Source organism: Leuciscus leuciscus, assembly GCF_965113295.1.
Source record: "Leuciscus leuciscus genome assembly, chromosome: 20".
Classification (NCBI taxonomy): domain Eukaryota; kingdom Metazoa; phylum Chordata; class Actinopteri; order Cypriniformes; family Leuciscidae; genus Leuciscus; species Leuciscus leuciscus.
Window position 1 is genome coordinate 37,159,586 of NC_138744.1, and position 23,434 is coordinate 37,183,019.

General features: G+C 37.6%; 2 protein-coding genes across 2 annotated transcripts in view; both read right to left on the minus strand.

The window, feature by feature from the left end:
- plcl2 (phospholipase C like 2) overlaps window positions 1-6,522 on the minus strand; it is a 58,645-nt gene extending 52,123 nt beyond the window's left edge. Inside the window, exon 1 of the mRNA XM_082150062.1 lies at window positions 6,020-6,522. Coding sequence (XP_082006188.1) covers window positions 6,020-6,226 — 207 coding nt within the window. The 5' untranslated portion in view covers window positions 6,227-6,522. The remainder of the gene's footprint in view (window positions 1-6,019) is intronic.
- A 2,233-nt stretch (window positions 6,523-8,755) lies between these two features.
- LOC309484003 (cysteine-rich venom protein ophanin) lies at window positions 8,756-18,862 on the minus strand. Its single transcript, XM_082150145.1, has 8 exons — window positions 18,748-18,862; window positions 18,498-18,587; window positions 17,553-17,653; window positions 17,364-17,454; window positions 11,142-11,284; window positions 10,836-10,921; window positions 9,483-9,565; window positions 8,756-9,338 (listed from the first exon to the last, which is right to left on the minus strand). The coding sequence occupies exons 2-8, from the start codon at window positions 18,559-18,561 to the stop codon at window positions 9,196-9,198; spliced, it is 711 nt and encodes a 236-aa protein (XP_082006271.1). The 5' UTR covers window positions 18,562-18,587; window positions 18,748-18,862; the 3' UTR covers window positions 8,756-9,195.
- Window positions 18,863-23,434: the final 4,572 nt, after the last annotated feature.

Genomic DNA, 23,434 nt, shown 5'->3' on the forward strand with positions numbered 1-23,434 from the left:
CGGTGATGATGATGATGATGACACACACATTAATCTGTAGCTTTGCTTTGGAAATGTAATCATGTCTTTTGATAAGGGTAACACTTTACAATAAGGCTCATTAGTTTACATTAGTTAACATGAACTAAGAATGAACAATACTTCTACAGCATTTATTAATCTTAGTTAATATTAATTTCAACATTTACTAATACATTATTAAAATCAAAGGTTGTATTTGTTAACATTAGTTAATGCACTGTGAACTAACATGAACAAACAATGAACACCTGGATTATTATTAACTAACATTAACAAAGATTAAAAAATATTGTAACAAATGTATCGCTCATTGTTAGTTCATGTTAGTTAATGCATTAACTAATGTTAACTAATGAACCTTATTGTAAAGTGTCATTTAGACTAACAAATATGACATTTCACTGGCCTGACTTGTTATAACATATCAAATGCTCATGATATATTTCACAATGATTTTGCTGTCAATATAAAAAAAAAAAAACAGTGTTATAGAGTTGGTCAATTCAAATAAATTCTGTGAATCAGTTCAAATTTCATCTGATTCAGTGATTCATTTCTAACAATTGTTTTAACACATGGATCAATGTGACATTTTACATGCATTCAAATGTTGTAAAGATTCCCTGTTACTCATATCAGTGCTTGTAATGATGAATATTGTTCCATGTGTTCATTTCGCTTCTAACCATAAACATTTCTTTTAATTTCATTCCATATTTATTGTCCAGTTTGAATTCTTAAGCCTTTTAAATGAGATAGGAAGCAGGAAATGTGGAGAAAGAAGAGAAACTCCTCAGTTCACACACACAGGAACTTGCAGGAGAAAGATATAGTCTACACTTTGTTCTGTTGATCGTGAAAGGCTATTGTGAGGCTAAAGATCAGTCAGGGATTTCCTGGACTCGAGAAGGAAGAGATATCAATATCTCCACCATCTACAGTCTCTGCTGGAGCGAAGATCAAGTCCAGTCACCTTCATTTATACAGAGCTTTAACAATATGAATTGTTTCAAAGCAGCTTTACAGTAATAATAGGAGAGTACAGTAACAGAGATTGTTTAGGCTTTACAGCAGATCTAGAATAAAGTTATTGTCCAGCTAAAGTTCGTTTTGATTGATTCACTTCAGTTGCGAAGATCATTAGTTATTAACTTGCTAACACGACACCGTTCTAACAGTAAACCCTAACGCGCTCCGGCCGCTCATCCGCACAAACAGTGCCTCAAGAACACACTCCCGGTGGTGAACCAATGAGTCCTATTGAAGAGATGAGTCTGAGATAGGACCCAAGCAATCCGATTGGTTCACAGCACGTTTTATGGGTAATCGCTTTAGTGCCTGGTTACAAATCATACAAAATCACTTTATTATAGAAGACGTTTGTACTACGTCATAACGAGTCATTAATGTATTTTAACTTATATGTTTCATATACTAGTTTTTAACTGAAGCTATAGATTGTGAAATTAAACATTTCTCGTTGTTAGTGTGTTTTTTTTAAATTATAAATAAACAACATATTTGAGCTTCAAACAACTACATTCTCGACTGAGAAACTCTTAAAACTACATTTCGTGACACAATAAGAGTCATATTTTTAAATTTCGCGGTCTTTCTCCTCTGCTTTTGACGCAGCTTGAGATTTTAAATATTAGCTGTAGAATATATACAATTTACATATAAAATATGCAATTTAATTTAATCTTACCTTGCATATAGCAGCGGGAGTTAGCATTGTACATAAAGCTACCACATAATAACACTAAAACAGCTCACGTCAGCTACAAGTTATCGTGAGAACAGATTTAGATCGGGCATACTACTGGCATACTAATGGGGTCCTAAGCTCGGACTCATCTCTTCAATAGGACTCACTAATCAATTTGTTCACCACACCGGAAACAGGTTTCAAGGTGCAAATGATTATCAGTTATCTCTGCGCGAACACCGACGTCACGCACATGCGCATCACGAGTTCAGTCTATAGGTATGCGCGTTTGAATATATATATATATATATATATATATATGTGCGCAGGCGTCCTTCTTTACAAATCAACCCTCAACAAACCACTTGTCTGGCCTTAAAAATTATAATACAGAATTATTTATCGCGTCCGTGTTAGATCAGTGACAAAAGAGCAAAGGATTCAGTACTATTTGTTTACAGTTATATGTGACCCTGGATCACGTCACCAGTCTCGAGTCGCACGGGTATATCTGTGGCAATAGCCAACAATACATTGTATGGGTCAAAATTGTCGATTTTTATTTAATGCCAAAAATCATGAGGATATTAAGTAAAGATCATGTTCCATGAAGATATTGTTGTAAATTTCCTAAAAAACATGTATTTCTGTGAGTGAATGCAGCACAATCGTGAACATAAATTAACAACTTTAAAGGAGATTTTCTCAATGTTTCAATTTTTTTGCACCCTCAGATTCCAGATTTACAATAGTTGTACTCTACCAAATATTGTCCTATCATAACACACCATACATCAATGATGCTGATGCATAAATCTCAGTTTCAAACAACTGACCCATGTGACTGGTTTTGTGGTCCAGGGTCACATATATATGCTCTCTTGCCTCCCCTGAGCCCATTGAGTTTTAAAGCCCTCCTGTAGTCAATAATTGTATCCCTTAAAACTCATCATTGATCACCAAAATTACATATTTAAATGTTTTTCCTTGAAAATAACTTTCTTCATGCCTTAAAATATCTTGAATGTAACTCGACACCCTTGCCTCATTTAGTATGTGTGGTTCTATGAATATGCAAATGAGCCCCACCTCCACTCACTCACTCCGCTCAGAGATCCACTGGTTGACGATCACACGTTGATCTGATTGGTTACAAGGTAGTTTGTGACGTCAGAAACACCAGCGATTTCAAAGCGTGTGTTTGAGACTGTCTTTGGTTCACTGCAGTTTTAAGGAGAAAATACTCAACAATGCTGTCGACTTATGAATTTACACATGCCTTGTCTTAAAGCATATTAATAACACCACATAGACACATAAACAACATTAAAAACTGGATTTTCACCACAGGGGGACTTTTGCCTTAAGTTTAGGTTTAGTGGGGGGGTAATTGAGAATGAATGAGGGAAAGTCACGTGAGAGGAGGCAATGATGCCGTTAATGGAAAGACTAAATAAAAAGTAATTAAACAGCTCATCCACTTAGATATCAGCGCTTTATGTCACATCAAAATCAAACTTGAAATGGCCTGAAAACCCGATGACTGTGGGGGTTTGAGTGAGTGATCAGCTTGATGAAATGAAAGACACATCTCCGCGTCTGTGACAGTGTTTACTGAGCTTGACTGATGAAAATAATGTGACTAATAAAAAGAACAGCTGAGCATTAGTTCACAAATAAAATATATTGTTTAAATAGCTACGGCCTTTAGTTATTATTTTGGAATAAATGTAAAAACACTAACTTGAGGAGATTTATACTTCTAATACATTTTAGTTTTAATAGTTTTAATAAATATAATATGAATTACATAGTGTAGCAATACAAAATAGAATTGTATTTGGTCTTTATGTAATGTTTATTTAACCAGGAAAATGTGACAAGGGACATAAAGTTACACACTTTTTATATACATATATATTATATATATACACACTGTAAGGACTTTGCTTCATTTTAAAACACCACTGCTGTATATAAACTGTACGGGTTAAAAGCATCTACTCTCAGCTGAATATCTTCAGGCTAACACAGATGGTTTTTGAGCCAAAACTGCAACGCTGTGAGAGTTTGCTGCAGGGTTTCATGCACAGAAGTGCCTCTGCGGTTCTTTATAACTGAATCAGTGGTTATTATCAGTCTAAATTAAACACAGGTCCGAATCATGGCCTGAATCACTCAAACAACTCTCCGACTCACTGAATCAACTCAAACGACTGACTAAACCGCATGTTATTGGCCTTCCTCAAAACGAGTCGAGAGAATCGTCACTGCATTATCTTTTAAAAGAAATAGTTGGATAAAAATTAGATAAAATCAGACCGTTTTTTAAAGTTCAAAATAGTAGAATATGAAGAGTTTCAAAGTTTTGCTGTAATAATAAATGTAGTTCTGCACAATTCATCAAAATAAAAAGTGTGTTGACCGTTGTTGTCAACAAAAGAGAAGCTTTAAAAGCTTCAACCCAAATATAAGCTGAAAGGATTTGTTGCTTGAGGTTATTTAAGGTTATTTATTAAGGTGTATTAGTATAGTCATTTATCATTTTGCAACTGTACTGTAATATTAATATAATATTGTATTTAATTTTTACAGTTTGTGCATCTCTACAACCAAGCACAGCAAACCTGGAGATTTAAATCAACTATTATCAGAGAGAAAAAAAACACAATCAGATATTTTAGGACTGTCATTGTTAAGTAACTTGTTGTTACACCCAAAATAGGTCTCCTGTTGCACAAACAATGTAGGAAACGCCGGTCTGCTGATGCTCACAGAAAGACGATCGCGTCTCTGTGGTTCACCTGAGAAGCTCATGATCGCTCTAACCACATGGAGCTGAGAAACAAATGAGAAATCTTTCCACAGGAAACACTGTAGTTGGTACAGACACTAAAAGCAATGCAAAGTGAAACAAATTTAGCAGAGAGAAAGCATTTCCTCTTCCCCGTCTGAACTCTCCCCTAAACAAGCTGTGCGACATTTGTCACATTCTTGCCTTCAGCGCCGAACTTTGACCTCAGATGGCACGAATACGCAATGTTACTGAGCCACCAAAACTAAATCAGAGATAAATAAGAGGCTGTTTTAAACAGTGACTGACTGCTTCTGACTTTATGGCCTACATGTAAATGTCATGTGTCCGTCTGTTTGGGTACCGGTTCAAATCTTTATCTTTAGATGGATCTGACAAAATGGCTTTGTGAGCCACAACAGTCAGCATGGGGAAGTAGAGCAATATTTCCTGTCACAGCTTTCTACAGTAAAACGGTCAAAAATTTCCCAATAACTGTTCTACAAACTCACTGGGAGAGTCCCTGAAATGAATTCATCCCAGCCTTTAAATGCACTGCAGTCATTTTAACGCATTTAAAGCAGTAGTTGCCTTGAGGAAGAAGTGCAACTGCAAAAACAAGCTGAAAAAAAAAAAACATTATTAAAGACTTGAAGCCCTAAATGGGATTTTTACGCATAATCAACACACTAAATGTATGTTTAAAAAGCAAAAAGGCTCATGTTGTCCTTGAACATTATGGGCTTGTGTTCAATATTACCATCATTATCTGAACTCAACAAGTCTGGAACGGCACTGGCATTAAACATTGGCAGAAAATGTCGACATTCATTACTAGCATCTAGTTACTAGTTATGTTGTCACTAGTACATCCTAAGATATTGGTGACCAATTGCTAATGTTTGCCATTGAATTCTGTGAGGATCTGTGGTTCAGAAATAGCTTTTTTTCTGATTGTTGCATTGGTGCATATTCCACTTTTACTAGTAACGATGACATTTTAGCTAGCAGTGAGATAAGAAATGATGGCATAGATAGTAGTAATCCCTCATAAACCACTAGATACCAGTAGTTATGTTGCCAGTAACTGAGAAATAATGAGCAGTTACAACTAGAACTGGATTGTATAGCGACAACTAGATTGCATAGTAATCAGAAGTGAATAGTTAACATATGAACCACGGATCCCTGCGAAGATTAAGCCGCTATTGGATCGCTTAACTAGTCATTTAAAACACGCAGATGCTAGGAATATATGTAAAGGAGCGCACGTGACTTCATCTGACTGATGTCCATCATGAAATCAATCACGAAACGCTTCAAAAGAACACATGATCGTGTGTGTGGAAACAGCAATGATATGTTCACAGTGATTTCTGTGCATCCATAAACCCCCAAACCTGTGGATGATGCGTGTGTTTGTGTGTGTATCAGGGCGAGGTTTGACACCAGACGAGCGTGCAAATGAGTAAAACGCAGATGCATTGATCGTTTACCTTTATAATACTGGTCTTCCGTGGTATTCCAGTTTTGCCGTTGGCCGTGTCGAGCCCCTGGTTCTCGGGTGCACACGGTCCACAGTCCCCGTTGGAGACCGACACCTCGCTCGCAGCTCTGCCGTCCTCCTCATCGCAAGGCTGGGTTGGTTTCCCGCCACCACTCGGTGATGAGACCCCGCAGTTCTCAGCGACAAACTCCGCCATGAGCCCCGTGTAACACACACAACCGTACAGTATTAGCTGTCGGTTCGAGTATCGAGCGAGTGAAGCTCCTCAAGAGACGTTAGAGAGAAAGCAAGAGCCATCGCAGGTTGAGTTCTCGTCCGTGTTTCTGTTTCATCTGTCGGCTTCGATACATTGTAACCGCGCGCAAGAAACAGCGTTCGAATGTTTCAGTGTTACAATGTTGCGAGTGTCATTGTTGAGGTCTGACAGATACTGCCATCTGCTGAACTCACTTCACATCGGTAACACCGCAGCTCCCAAACACACCGCGCTCGGCAGATCCAGCATCAGATAAAGCTTTACATGGAAGTGCATACAGTACATGTCAGGACACATGATGCAGGGAGACTGGGGCAAGTTGTCACACTGCAAAAAAAAAAAAAATTCCCTTTCCACTTTATCTCAGTGAGTGACTGTAAGGTTTGAGTCAAAAGTTAATACACAATTACTCAAACCCACCTTAGAGTTTTTATATATAAATATATATTATATTATAATCTGGTCTGTTGATATGGATAAATCTATTTGACATAAAATGAAAATGTTTTAAAGTGTTTGTACCAGCACACACACACACATACTCCTACACAAATGCTAGAGATGCAAATTAAAGGGATAGTTCACCCAAAAATGAAAATTAGCCCATGATTTACTCACCCTGAAGCCATTCTAGATGTTAATGACATTCTTCTTTCAGACGAATACAATCGGAGTTATATAAAAAAATAGTCTGGCTCTTCCAAGCTTTATAATGGCAGTGAATTGCTGTTTCTGTTTTGAAGTCCATAAAAGTGCATCTATCCATTCTAAAAGTAATCCATACGGCTCCAGGGGGTTAATAAAGGCCTTCTGAAGTGAAGTCATCAGTCATGCATTTGTGTAAGGAAAATTCCCATGTTTAAAACTTTATAAACTATAATTAATAGCTTAATTACGGTCATACACATCTATTTACAGTGGAAGAGTGACTCATTTTCCATTAATCTGTCGCCATCAAGTGGATATAAAGTATTCATACAATTCATAAAGGATTTTTTTTTTAATTGTTATTATTATTATTTAAGGCTGTCTGACAGTAGGCCACATCTGCCATATTCATTGGCCTCAGGTGGATTTGCTAATTATTAGTATTGACAGTGACATTCCAGACTACATGCATGCCAAATTTGGTAGAGATGGAGAGAAAAGCAAAAACAAAAGTGCATTTTTGTATAAAATCCCAAATATGATAGAAACACGTTTTGAAAAACGATAGTTATGGTCATAATAAGTCTTGAAGCAAAGTTGTTTGAAGTGTGGAGATGCCTCTAATTTGAACTTTTGAGAGATGTTACAAATGTTTTTATGCACTATAAAAGTAATACTGTTATTCCCAAATCATATCCATGCATCTGAAACTGAGATAAGTTTCATAACAGGCCATCTAACACCTGCAAACCTGCAGAAATGTAATATCAGAAAACTATATGTGTAAATGGATGGACTAGACTAGTTTTCTCTTTTTATTTGTTATTAAACCACCCCGACTTCTCACCTTGTGTTTTCATGCACGTGTAAAGTAGTTTTTAAGCGGAAAGTTGCACGCGCTCATATCTCCAGTGTCATCAGGTGAAAGGAACACACGAGTGTCATAATAATAACAGGAAATATGAAATGTGTGTTGTTGTTCATAAAGCGTGCAGCAGAGTCACCATCTGGACACTCACAGTATTACAAAAATGTTCTGATGTCAGGAAACATGATGTACTTTTGCACTGTAATAAACAATATAAGCATGTAGCTAATCATTATTATGTGGTGGAATCTTTTCATGCATGCCTTTTTTATGATGAAGCAAATCAGTATTTTACATTTTAAGACCATATGGACTATATTATATAGAGATGTTGAATGCATATTTGTTGGAATCAATTCATGCATATTAAAATGTGCATTGTGCATGTATTATTATTATTAATACTCTAATAATAATTATACAGCAAAAATATTAATAAAAACTAAGCTCTATATTTGGGGTAGATTAAATGGTAAAAAAAATATTCCCTTACCTATATAGTCTCTCAATAGTCATAGAAATGTGTATAATACGGAGTATAGCAACAATTCTGTCGGGGTTTGATGTGTCAATTTACTTTATGTGAGTGTATATATATATATATATATACACTCACATAAAGTAAATATTATGTTTTATTATGTAATATTATGTATTATGTTTTACAGACTGCACTGTTTATAATAAAGACTATATATATATATATATATATATATATATATATATATGTGTGTGTGTGTGTGTGTGTGTGTGTGTGTATGTATGTAATAGTCTTTATTATAAACAGTGCAGTCTGTAAAACATAATAAATTAATAAAAAAGGTATGAAAGGTCAATTATGTTAATAATAGTGAATTGAGTGAAATGACTGCATCCACACATACATGGATCTTTGAACACTAATAACTCGATCTAAAATCATTTGAATGATTTTAATAAAGTAATGTGATTATATAAAATGGTCCAGTGTTGCAGAAAACATTACACACACATTTCAGTAAATGCACGAATACACTGTACATACAGTGAGCGAACAGTTTGACTGACAGCAGTCACGTATCCTGTTTTCACAGTCTTAAGTTGTGCTGTTATTCAGGATCTGGGTTTACAAGGCTTATAAAACACAAATGGCTTCACTGATATGTGATTGTATAAGCTTTACTGAAAGAAAAAAAAAAAAAAAATGGTTGAGGTAATAATGCAAAACAATGCAGACTGGCCTATTTCAGCACGTTATGAAAGTACAGTACCCTTGATTTTTAATTGTCATCATATTTGAGGTATTCCACATAGAAAGAATAGAAATAGAAAGAAGTTAGAATATATATGTTTCACATTATAGGAAAGAGATGCTACAACTATCATCGTACTATCATAACTATCATAGAGAATGTCATTTCCTCGCTATAGGGATGATTTTGTCTTCACATAGACAACTGGCTGGACAGGCCTCGCTCACGGCGGGGTTTTCACAGGAGGCCTGTTCTTTCATGACATCACAGTTCATGTACGTGTTGATGTACGGACAAGGGTTCGCTAGAAGAAGCAGAAGAGAGAATTGGAAGTCAATGAAGCAATAAGTCAGACGAAGTTAAAGCATTCTGCAATGCAATCTGTGACCTGGAAAGTCATCATTCAGGCGCATTTTGCATTCAAAACCCCAAATGTAGGTCTACTTACTGCACAGATGGTCCTGGCAGTCATCCGGGCAGGATTCACACGGAGAGCCCAGCGAGTACGGAGAGACTCCTCTGAAATTCCCTCTGAAATAGAGGAGAGGATTGCGCTCAGAGAAATTTGAACTGTAGTCTATGAAACATTAAAGAGGACCAATTATGCTTTCGTACATGTTCGTCTTTCTTTAGTGTGTAATGTTGCTGTTTGAGCATGAAAAAGCTCTGAGTTCTTCTCTATATCAGAGTCAGTGTTTCTGAACTCCCTGAAATGCCTCCATTGTAGTCTTGAGTTTCTTCCGGGAACGAACACGTCACAATATTCCTCATTTAAATAATTAATATGCAGAATAAAGGGGCGGGGCCTGATTGAGTTAGTTAGCAGTGTGTTGAGCTGACAATGTTTGGTCTGGGTGCGCTTTATAGCTTCCTGCCATGACGTCACCCGCCTATACGCCATTGGACTGATTTTACAAGTGCTTCATGATGCAATCACGCAATGCGTTCCCATAGCGTCAATTTCGACGCAACGCGAGTTCCCTTGAAAGGGAAGCGGCAAACTTCCGGTTTCAATCCAATCCAACACGGAAGTGACTTAAACTGCAGTTCATCGACTGGCCACTAGAGACCGGCTGCAGAAGAGAGTCAATCCCATAGACCCGTATGTTAAAATGCCCAACTTTACAGCAGAAAAACATGTGTTTACAGCCTGGTGCAAAAAGTGGTTTTGGTCTATATAGCTAATTTAGCCCTTCATGACGACTGTGAGGGGGGTGGATTTTTTTATAACCCATCCGTTTAAATTATATTAAGCCTTAAAGTTCTGCAAAATTAAGGGCGTGGCCACTTGAGTGACAGGTGGATTGCCGCTGATGTCACTCCTAGCCGTTTGTCTATGAGCGTCACGTCACCTCAGCTAATCCGCCTCTGCCCATTTACGTTTATCCGCCGGCTCCGCCCACTTTGGGCTTCAAAAATGCTCTTCAGAAACACTACGGGTGACGTCATGCACACTACGTTAATATTTTTTTTATGGTCTATGATTGAAACTGGTGGTTATGGTAAGGGTCAGGACATTTCCCAAACAGGCTCGAAGCGCTCGACCAATAACAACACACTGATCCAGCCGACCAATCAGAGCACAGTGTGCTTTTCAGAAGGCGGGGCTTCATAGAGACAGGAACTAAACAGAGCGTTACTGACAGACTGGGAAGAGAGGAGCCGCAACAATGGAGAATATGAGGAAAATAATCAACATTCAAGCAGGAAAACCTGTTCTAGACCCCAAAAACAACAGCAAGGCTTCATAAGAAGGCATAATGGGTCCTCTTTTAAACATCTTAGAGTGAAATAAACGTACGCGCGATAGTAATGGCATCCGTAGAAGTAGTCGCTTCCACACTGAGTCATGGCACAACCAACCTCATACGAGCTGTACCACACCACCTACAAGAACAAGCGTTAACTGCAGCTTACATCACACGTGGCACACAAATAATTATATTACAAACAAATACATCGCGGTTCTGTTCGGCCCTTGTGAAAAAGACGTGCACTTCATATTATTGAATGTGCACGTGTAGTGTACTTTACTTGTAAAAACTTTACTTGCAAAAATACAAGAATGCAGGAAATGAATGCATTTGTCATTCTACCGAATAATCACCTGTGTGTAATGTCCAATCGACAGACCGTTGACAGATCCGCTGGGATATTGATAATTGTTGACTTCGCTATGCCAGGCATTTACCACTTCAGTCCATGAATAAATTCCAGGCGCCTTGAAGAGATTTTCACCCATTTCATATCCTGTCCATCAGAGAGAAAACATTCAGTGAAAGAGTCTAGAGCGTTGCGTCTGGTGGACTGTAGGTTGGATGAGACAGGGAAGAAATTGTAATGATTTTAAAAGACATTTTAATGTGTACAGCAATATATATTGGTGCTGTATTTGTTTGTTCAATGTCCAGTTCTGAAGCCTTTGAGATGTAGTTCATGCACTGCATGTGACTGTGAAACACACTGTCATTTCTTCCTGCACTCTTCATCTGCATGTGTTAGTCAGCATGTCAACACAGACACACACACACTTGCACAATCCTCCTGTATAAATATTAGGTCTATAGGCATGTGGGTTGGATGAAAGAAATCTTCTGTTTTCTCAGGTCTACACTGCTTTGGTTGCATATACCGTGGCCTCAAAACTTATTTGGACAGTTAAGCCAAATAAAATAAAAATTCACTGCAATGATACAAATAAAAAAATATTAAAGGAAGTGGCTTTTATTTAAAAGAATAGATACTTTTCAGCAGTGCTCGAAGTGGGGCGATACTCACCGGTACGCAGTACCGGCACTTCTGCATTTTACTCCAAAGCGTACCTGCACTTTTTCTTGCGTACCGCTACTTCTCGCATGTAGCCGGTACTCTACCACTGACAGAAAAAGCGTCAGTGTCACGCCCGTTTCACACATACTCCGTTTGCAGTGCGTATGCGGTGCGTATTTTTTTCCGTACCCATGTTAACAGGTTAGAGCTTTCACACTGCACGCGGTTGCAGTCCGTCGATCCGTTCCAGTTGCGGTGCGTATACAGCAGTGCAGACATCGTTTCCGCACCGAGTCTATTTTTGCTGTGTTGCAAACGCTGAATTAAAGTGACAGCGCATGTTTCGTGGTCAAAATGAACACAGATTGACCTGAAAATGTTGTAATTTCACCATAAATGCGATTAATTAAATAAAATGTAGTAAATCTCTCCATAAATGTATTTAAATAAATACTACGTTTTTGGTAAAGCAAGGAAAGCTACTATTTACCTCAACAAGGCGACATAATGAACAACACTTGTCACATTCGTGGAGGTGGAAAAACAAGTTGTGACATGCGAGATTTATTGTATTAAAATTGAAATGAAAAAGAAAAGGCATGAGAATCGGCTGTTTTTGTCAATTTTAAGTTTTAATTTAAAATGTTTGCGATTTAATATAAGTACATGGTTAAATATTTGACCACTTGCTTGAGCAACTTAAGTAGAAGTAATGCATTGAATAATATGCTGACGTTGTTTAAATTGTGTTTAAACGTGCATACGTCTATTAAAGAGTGTATATGTGTACAAATATAATCGCAATGCTGAGACGTTAAGACCGGGGTAAATCAAGGGAAAATACAATTTACTTCAACAAGGCATAATGAACAACACTCGTCTCATTCGTGGAGGTGGAAAAACAAGTTCTTTGTGACATGCAATGTTTATTGTATAAAGATTTAAATTATGCAAAAGAAAGGGTATGAGTCTGCTGTTTTTGTCAATTTTAAGTTTTAATTTAAAATGTAGGCTATGCGATTTTAATATTTGTACATGGTAAAATATTTTACCACTTGCTTGAGCAACTTAATATATAATTATATAGAAGTAATGCATTTAATAATAAAGTGAATACGTTTATTAAAGAGTGTATATGTGTACAAAGAGAATTGCAATGCTGACAAAACTTTTTTTTTAAATAGAAGTTGCTGATAACTTCTGGATTTGAAATACAAATAGTGAGTATGTATTTGTTTTTATAGCCTAGCAGCGGATCAGCATATGTGAAAGCACTATTGCATGTGCTGCTCCTGCACTGCATACGCACTGCAACACGCACCGCACACGCACTGCACACGGAGTATGTGTGAAACGGGCGTCAGTGTCACGCCCGTTTCACATAGGCTATACTCCGTTTGCAGTGCGTATTTTTTCCCCGCACCCATATTAACAGGTTAGAGCTTTCACACTGCATGCGGATGCGGTCCGGCAATGCGTTCCAGGAGCGGTGCGTATACAGCAGTGCAACGATCGTTTCCACACCGAGTCTATTTCTGCTGTGCTGCACGCGCTTAATTAAAGTGACAGCGCATGGTTCGACTTCAAAATTAACACAGAATATGACATGAAAATATAATAATCTCACTATAAATGCATTTAATTAAATAAAATGTAGTAATCTCACCATAAATGTATTTTTGGACTTGCAGTTCCGTTTTTATACACACACACACACACACACGCACGCACGCACACACACACATACACGACTTGTTTAAATACATTTATGTTGTTAATAAATATCAATAAATTGTTGTTGTACCAGCAATATCTCCAAGTTTTGTTTTTCACTGTAGAAATCTCAAATGTCATGATTACTTGCCAATGCAAGAGAGTACCGGCACCTTTTTTCCCCCACTTCAAGCACTGCTTTTCAGGTAAAATGGTGCACAAAAATAAGTTTGTACAGTTTGAAGTGATAAAACAATAAAAAGTAATTTGACTTTGTGTTTGTGAAGCATTAGTGAAACGTCCATGTTTGATTTGATGAAAATCACCTAAACAACAGTTGATTAAAAGACACTTTAAATAGTTTGAAGATTTATTATCAATGTAATAATGTTTATACTTTTAATTTCAGTACTTATATAGCATAGACAAAAGGTTCACTAGGGTTCTATATAAAACTCTACGGTTCTTGACTCAATTTTAATTAACCCTTTAAGGTTCTTTATCTGGTGAAATGTCTTATATGATTGCATAATTTTTTCTAGTGATAAAGTGCGTCATACGAGCTGTTAAATTCATTTAGGCTACTTTAATAAAAATGAAAAATGAAATTAAACAAAATGAATGAATTAAAACTAAGGCCCTGTCCACACGGAGACGCGTTTCGCTGTATACGTATACATTTTTTATCGTATTGGTGTTTCGTCCACACGGATCCGGCGTTTTCGTAGACTGAAACCGCTATTTTTTTAAACCGGGTCCCAAGGTGGATAAATCTGAAAACGCCGCCCTTGCGTTTTCGTGTGTACGGCCAATCCGTATATTTTGCGAAACGATGATGTCATCACACCAAGTGTCAACTAGTCAGACACCGTTAAGTCACAGCAACTACATTTATGGTTTTTCATATTGTTCAACAAAGTTCTTGATTAAAAAAGAAAAAAAGAAGCTACTGTGCCTAATATTATTGTTGTATACAGCGCGCAAGGTTTATGCGCGAGCTCCAAGTCTTCTTCTCCGTATTTAGTGTATGTCTGAGGCAGAATTACAGCGCCACATACTGGTCTGGCATGTATACTACATCGTTTTGAGTCGGTTTCAGTGGTTTCGTGTGTACGCAGATATTTCTTGAGACGACGCCGTGTTTACGGAATTTTTTTTTTGAACAGGGGAAAAAAAAATCGGATAGGGAAAGCTCTGGCTTCGTGTGGATGCCTAAATCCATAAAATTATCCCATGATAGGAACCCTAAAGCCTCTTTATATGAAGCGCCTGACGGAACCCTTTAAAGGGATACTTCAGGATTTAGCATTAAGCTTTGTATTAGTAGAAAACCTGTAGTATTTTCGAATTACCGTGCTTTCCATCCTCATATCCCCCTGAGACGAGAGATTTATGTATTTTTTGTCTGGAAAAAGTCCTCCGATGACGCAAAAATCGTCATTTTGCGTCATCGGAGGATTTTTTGGCCAGAGGCTAAAGACTACAGCCAGTAGTAGGAGCTGTCCCGCATGTTCTCAGCCCGCCCATAGGAGGTGGGATCTCACTCACAGAATGTACATAGTGTCAGACGTCTTTTTTTGGAAGCTAAGCTAACAGGCTCTTGTTCTGTGGAGAAAGCTGAGTAGTAGGAGAAAGCTGAGTAGTAGGGGTTACCATCCTCTTTTTCCCGGATATGTCCGGCCGTCGAGATCGTCCAAAATGTCCGGGATTCGGCTTTTTCTTTCTGCAGTCGCCATTCATTGTTTACATGCACACCTTTTGTTTCAATCTAAATTAATTCATTTCGATTGGTGAATCTGAATGTAGTGTTTACATGAACGCTAAACAAGTGATCGGTTGATGTGCGTTTTAACATTGCTAAGAAAATTCCCGCTCCTCCGTGAGAGATACGAGATCGGTGCGTCTCAGTAATCACGCCACCGGCCTCGCGCCGTTCTCCCGCACCCCTCAGCCTCGTCCTGCTCGCCACAGTAAACATGATGAATGGCGACTGGACTGTAGAACGCAAAAGCCGAATCACGGACATTTTGGACGATCTCGAAATCCCAGGCAAACTTGTCACAGAGACTCACTAGTAGCCTAGCCTTGTTGTTTTCAACTGCGCTCTCTTACCGGTAGGCGTGGCTTGGGAGTGGCCTCGTAGAGCAGCGAAGCAAGTGCATTCTGGGAGTTGTTGTCTTTCATCCACATAAGCCAAAAATACATTTTCTGGCTTTTCTCAGTCTAGAAAGCTCCAAATTCAAAAATAATTTCACATTTCTTCTACATAAATGACCTATTTTAAATACACATTCATCTTTCCAGAAGTGAAGTATCCCTTTAAGGTTCTATATAGAACCATTTCCTCTAAAAGTGAACTTAAAGGGATAGTTCACCCTAAAGACTAATAAAACCACAACATGTAATACAACGCCTAGAAATCCCCCAAAATGTGTTTTCTTCACCGAGTTGAATATCCGTTTGTCTGATGACAGATGTGAACATGACAACTTCTTGTTGCGAGGAACACAATGGATATATTGACCTCAGAGAAGAAGGTACATTAATTGTATTTCATGTTGCATTTTTATTCTTCTTATTATTTATTAGTCTCATGAGTCCAGCACAGAAGACCAACGGCTGATTAATACATTTCGTGTTATTGTTCACCAAACCCCCTCATAAACCCCAGAACACTTCTGTGAGACTTTTGCATCTGTTTTAAAAAGCTTGATGCTGGTCTCTATTTACTGCCATTATATGGACGAGCGCGAGCAGGACCGAAAAAGAGAGAAGGCATTAGAACAACACCAGGGTGAGTAAATTATGATTTTAGGGTGAACTATCCCTTTAACCCTCTGGGGTCAAGGGTGTTTTTGAGGTCCTTGAGATGTTCTGACATGCCCTGACATTTCTGCTTTTTTCAGTTGCTTATAAACATATAAATGGCAAAGGTGTAATTACACTCTATTCAGTACAAACAGGGCTACCATAATATGTGAGCAACATGTATGTGCATGTTTGTATTTTTGAGAGAATAATGTTTATGCATGGTTATTGAAAACACAAAAATGTACGTTTCAGAAATAAGGCCACAAAACACATACTAAGTATGTGTCCACAAGACTTTTGACTAATGGATGTTGTCGCCTAGAGTTTTTGCTACAAAGTGATGTGAAAATCACCCCGTCAACTCATTCATATAAAACAATACATTGATTGAAATTTTGTAAGACACTTTTTGTTTAGAAAGGCAATATGCGTGGGGGCGTGAATGATCATGAATAATGCTGTGATTCACACCTGAGAAGACAATGACCCGCATAATGACCCGCATAATGAGCCTTTCAGTCAGGTATGTCACTGAGAGGGAACCACAAGAAAGAATGCGAGGACAAAAGATATGTATATAAATATATATAATCCAAATATAAATGAAAGTCAAAAGCACATTTTGAGTACACAGTCATACCTGGAGACAAATCCTGTTCAAAAAGGCTATATGGGCCATTCTAGAGAATTGGTTCAAAGTTAGAGTTGGAAACATCTTGAAAAAAACTTGTTTTTTTTCCCACAAATTTTGTATGCTAAATGAATAAATGTAAATGTAAATGTATGCATGCAAATTGTATAATATCCAAGGTAAACATTTCTAGTAATTGTGCAGTTAATTCTCATACCGTATTTTCAGAAAGTTTTGGAATATTTTCCTCTCCCTAAATTTGTGACTAATAAAACACAATAATAAATAATGTAATGAGAATGCAATACTTCAGGGTTCGCGTTTGACTTGCAATTTGGGTGTTTTACAATTCTTTATAAAACAATATGTTGTACCTATAAAAGAATGAATTGTGATATAGCATACCGTCAATCAAGCGGCTGCTTGGCGGCCCGTGTGTCATGTTACACTGATCGATCCAGTCTTGAGCCGACTGAGCCACTGCGTCACTCCAACTCTGAAAACCACACAGAGGATCTTCATTCAGCATGAGACACTGAGATGCACGCTTAAAACGCTTAAAACGCGGATGTGAATTACAAGCGTGTGATTGACCATTTTGAGCATGTTGCTGGCCGGCGGGTCCACAGCTCTCCTGAAGGCGTTGTGTACGTCCACGATCTCCTGCTGGACAGAAGTCAGGTCTGTACACACGCCTGTGAAGACGCAGTAAAACATCAGAAGTTTTTCCAGATGATGCATATTAAAGAGAGTTATAGTAGGCATTATGGTGATAAATGCTTACCTGGCTGGAAGCCCACCACAGAAAAGAGACATGCATTAGATGGATATTTTTGTTAGATCATTTAATCACATGACATAATAACTGTTAATTCATTAATAAATATTGACCATGATGCTCAGATGTTTTATTCATATATAGGCCTACTATACCAATCTAGCTGTTTTTTATGGAAGCTTGTTTCTGCCACAGAATGAAAAATACAAAAAGGTAATTGCGACTTTTTATCTCACAATTCTGACTTTTTTTCTTGCGTTATAAAGTCAGAATCGCATGATATAAAGTCAAAATTGCGAGACATAAAGTTAAAATTGCGAGAGAAAAAAATCTGATTTGCGAGTTTATTTCTCGCAATTCTGACTTTATAACACGCAATTGCGACTTTATATCACGAAATTCTGAGGAAAAAAATACTTTTTTTCAATTATTTTGCAATTATAAGATAAAAATGTGCAATTATCTTTTAAAATGTTTTATTCTGTGGCGGAAACAAGCTTCTATAGTTTTCCATTCACTATCTGCCCCAAATCATCCATTTCTAAGTAGTTTTGTGAAGAAATTTCAATGTGTGTGCAATTTATATTTGTCTACAGAACTCATTTCAAGCAGAAGCCTTTAGACTGAAACATTTTAAGATAATTGGAAACATAAATTCAATCAAATGAGTAACATTTTATTTATTTTTTTACTGGTGATGTAACTTACAGCAAATAACTTACAATTATCATGAGCAAAATGGTAATTTATTAATTGTAAACTCACCCAGCTGCAGGAGCTGCTCATGTGGAGCAATCCCAAGATACAAACTGTCACTGCAAACATTTTACTGCGTCCCTCCGTCCAGCAGACTGCGGGAATATTATAATTAAATAATAAAAAATTATATTTTTGTAAATATACTAAAATCGAAGTAAAAGTGTTAGAAAGAAACACAGATTCCAATTTTAAAATGATAATTTTGTAGTTCTTTTTAGCAAAGAAATCTGCATTATTCTGTCTGATCCTCACCTGCCCATATGAGTCGAGGCGTCTGAGATGTTGTGGGCACTTTTCTCTTTATATTCCCAGCATCCTAATGGGCTCGAAAACATATTCCCATGTCACCACTGACATGTGACACCACTTGAGCAATATGTTCACAAAACAATACAAAACCTCCGAGGTTAATAGTAGAAGCAAACATGAGAGTGTAAACACGAGGGTGTAGTTTTAGTTTAAAGAACAGCATGAATTAACTGGCAGAAGAATGAGGCAAGATGTCTAAAGAACCTGCAAACAAAGCAAACATGATAAATTGAATTGACAACGTGGCAATGGACCAGACCGTATCGTGAAAGAATGGAGATTATGCTTTCTATTATGAGGAACTATAAGTCCGAATAAAATAGAAACTGTAGACTTTATTTTCTCTCATCGCCCACATGCGATCGGACTATTAGAGTGTGACGTTTGCTATTGTGTCCTGGACTTCATCAAGCAAACAAGGGATTTTTGACAGTTTCAGTCTGACTTAATAAAAACCCCACAGCTTGACCTGGACAATTAAAAACATTTACTTCACATCAGATAAGAACATTAAAGCTTCGCCGAGAGGTTTATCAGGGGTTTTTAAGAGGGTTATAATGCAGTTGTGTGTAATCTGACCCTTTATTGCAGAGAATTTACTCTTTTTACATCTTTAGATTTGAATTTAACTATTCACTCCTTTGTCTCAATAGAGCCACGGATCATTTCATGTATTTCATGCCATTAATCTGATGCAGTGACAGGTTTATATGCTGGAAGCTAGTGAGAACAATCTCTCTCACGAGAATGATCTATCTATCTATCTATCTATCTATCTATCTATCTATCTATCTATCTGTCTGTCTATCTATCTATCTATCTATCCATACATACATACACTGTCTGTCTATCTATCTATCTATCTATCTATCTATCTATCTATCTATCTATCTATCCATACACTGTCTGTCTGTCTGTCTGTCTATCTATCTATCTATCTATCTATCCATACACTGTCTGTCTGTCTGTCTGTCTGTCTGTCTATCTATCTATCTATCTAGCCATACACTGTCTGTCTGTCTGTCTATCTATCTATCTATCTATCTATCTATCCATACACTGTCTGTCTGTCTGTCTGTCTGTCTATCTATCTATCTATCTATCTATCTAGCCATACACTGGCTGTCTGGCTGTCTGTCTGTCTATCTATCTATCCATCCACTGTCTGTCTGTCTGTCTGTCTGTCTGTCTATCTATCTATCCATACACTGTCTGTCTGTCTGTCTGTCTGTCTATCTAGTATCCATCCATCCATCCATCCATCCATCCACTGTCTGTCTGTCTGTCTGTCTGTCTGTCTGTCTATCTATCTATCCATACACTGTCTGTCTGTCTGTCTGTCTGTCTGTCTATCTATCTATCCATACACTGTCTGTCTGTCTGTCTGTCTGTCTGTCTGTCTGTCTATCTATCCATCCATCCATCCATCCATCCATCCATCCACTGTCTGTCTGTCTGTCTGTCTGTCTGTCTGTCTATCTATCTATCCATACACTGTCTGTCTGTCTGTCTATCTATCTATCTAGCCATACACTGTCTGTCTGTCTGTCTGTCTGTCTGTCTACCTATCTATCTATCTATCTATCTATCTATCTATCTATATATCTATCTATCTATCTATCTATCTATCTAGCCATACACTGGCTGTCTGTCTGTCTGTCTGTCTGTCTATCTAGCTATCTAGCTATCCATACACTGTCTGTCTGTCTGTCTGTCTGTCTGTCTGTCTATCCATCCATCCATCCATCCATCCACTGTCTGTCTGTCTGTCTGTCTGTCTGTCTATCTATCTATCTATCTATCTATCTATCTATCTATCCATACACTGTCTGTCTGTCTGTCTGTCTGTCTGTCTGTCTGTCTGTCTGTCTGTCTGTCGGTCTATTTATCCATCCATACATCTGTCTGTTTACAGTATAGTCTAAAATACATTAATCTTACAATATAATACTTCATATTTATCCAGAACTCCCACAGAAACATGGGCTGTAATGAAGCGAATGCCAGTTTGACCAGTAGGTGGCGCAGTGGCACCAGTTTCAGACAGAAAGTTTCTTGAGGTTGTCTTGCATTAAGAGTGTGTTTGATTCAGTTTGTTTACAAAGAATATGAGTTCACGGGTTTAAACGCGTGTGCTCTAAAACAGCTGCTTCTTATACGACGGGTTTCAATGCTAGAATACAGGAGGATGACTGCTGATATAATGTGGCCAATGTAAACTTTATAGCAAGCTAAACTAGAATATCACAAAATTGTATTATGTGTATGTAAGTTTAGGAAGACATCCATCAGCGAAATGTCTCAAAATAGGCCAATATTGTCTGATTTATGGGTTGACCTCTGTTATACGGACTGAGATGAGGTGAGCATCAGTGGGCTCGTGTGTGTGTGTGTGTGTGTGTGTGTGTGTGTGTGTGTGTGTGTGTGTGTGTGTGTGTGTGTGTGTGTGTGTGTGTGTGAAGCTGCAGTGCGTTTACTCGTCTTTGCTCCACTGCACACTTTTTGTTTTCCTCTAACAGTGTAGTTAGTGAAGTGTTCAGTGTTGTCGTTCTCTCTTTATGTTCGCAGGGATTACGCAGTGATTAGTTCGCTATAAACGCAGAGGTAATTACGCAGTGGGACGTTCATTCTCCAACATCTCTCTTTCCTCTTCAAGCTTCAGTGAGAGACACGTGCTCGGCTGACATATCAAACACTGTTTGTTTTCTCCCAGAAGTCTGAGAGCGTTCTTTTCTAATTAGTTCCAATTGTTTCATCACTTGTGATCATTCACTTTAATTGGTGACCTTAAAATTCAGGTCTTTTTGTTTAGTTCCAGGTTTAACAAAAAAATGTATTTAAAAAAAAATGATAACATAGTTATATGTAGCCTAATATAAAATATAAAAATTTTGAATATATTATAAAAGCAGGTATTTAAAAACTTTAAACTTTTAATGCACCTATCTTTTGTTCAATGTCCCAATAATAATAATAATACATATTTTTTATAACATAGTTGTATATAATATACAAATATATATATTAAATATTATATTTTATATATATTTAAATATATATATATATATAAAGAAGAAAAATATATATATATATAAATGTAGTTCCAGGTATTTAAAAAAAAACATTTAAACTTTTATTGTGCCTATCTTATGTTCAATGTTCAATATTTTATAACATTATATATTTATTATATAATATTATAATATATTATAAAAAAATATCAATATAGTATTAAATATATATATGAAATACAAAAATACATATTAGACTATATTAGACAATTATATTCTAAAATATTTATATATATATACTGTATATATACACACACGTATTAGATGTACATACATATGTAAACATATGTATAATATACACACATAGAACCATAAACAGTATTATAATGTCAAGTATGAAGTATTTGAATGAATAATTCAGCCTCCTCGCTCATGATGAGGAGTTGCAGCGACTGCACTTCAGACGAGCGTCTCTCGCCACCAGGACTTCCTGTTTCAGACACACTCGTGTTCTTTGATCTGGGCTCGTGTCATTAATTTGTGTCCTGAGGTCAGAGGTCGCGTCTACTGTGCATAAAAACACCATCAACAACCTCTGAAAGTGGAGCGTCAATCATCTCCAGTGCCTCAAACAACATTTCACATGAAAACACTGACTTCTGATGAAATGCTGGTGTGTCATTTTCATCAGGGAGATGTGATGGATGAAACGGCAGTGATTATGGTGTGATTTAGGCAGGGTGGGTGTGTGTGTGTGTGTGTGTGTGTGTGTGTGTGTGTGTGTGTGTGTGTGTGTGTGTGTGTGTGTGTGTGTGTGTGTGTGTGTGTGTGTGTACACGTGTGTGTGTGTGTGTGTGTGTGTGTCCCGTCTCTCACAGGCCGCTCTGAATAATGTATACGCAGCTATAGGGGGTCGAGACTGGGCTTTATGAAAAATACATCTCAGTGCCGGGGCCGTCAGACACACACCCTCTCACCCCAGAACACACACACACACACACACGTCCCACAGGAGAACACCAGCGATTAGCGGTCACGCTTTCATTGCTCCAGAGACATCGTCTTAAAACTCCTACAATAGAAACACAAGAGAAACCTGTCTTCATACTGTACGAGTATAGGGACCTGCTCTTTTATTGCATACTTTCAATATCTGCCGATCCGAGCGCATTTGAGGAGTTGTTGAGATCTTCTGAAACTCGTGTTTCCATCCCACACACTCAATCTGGAGCATCGCGTTCACGAGAACCACTGGCAGGGCTGGACTGGCCATCGGGCATACCGGGCATTTGCCCGGTGGGCCGACGTGCTTTTTGGGCCGATACATCTCATACTCATACATAATTTTTTATTATTTTTCTATTTTTAATTTTTTTTTAACGGCCCATAAAATTTGTACATCGGCGGCCCATTCGTTTTGTTTTGTTTTGCTTAATTGGCGGCGCTGGGTTTGTGCCGGTGTAATGCAGTCAGTGGTCAAAAAAAGTCAGTGTTATTTTTTTTTTTCTGACAGACCAGCCCATGAAACACGTAGATCAGCGGCCCATTGGTTCTTTTCTTGATTGACACTGGGCTGGCCCAATCACAACTTTAAACTAGTGAGCGCGCGTGCAGCAGTT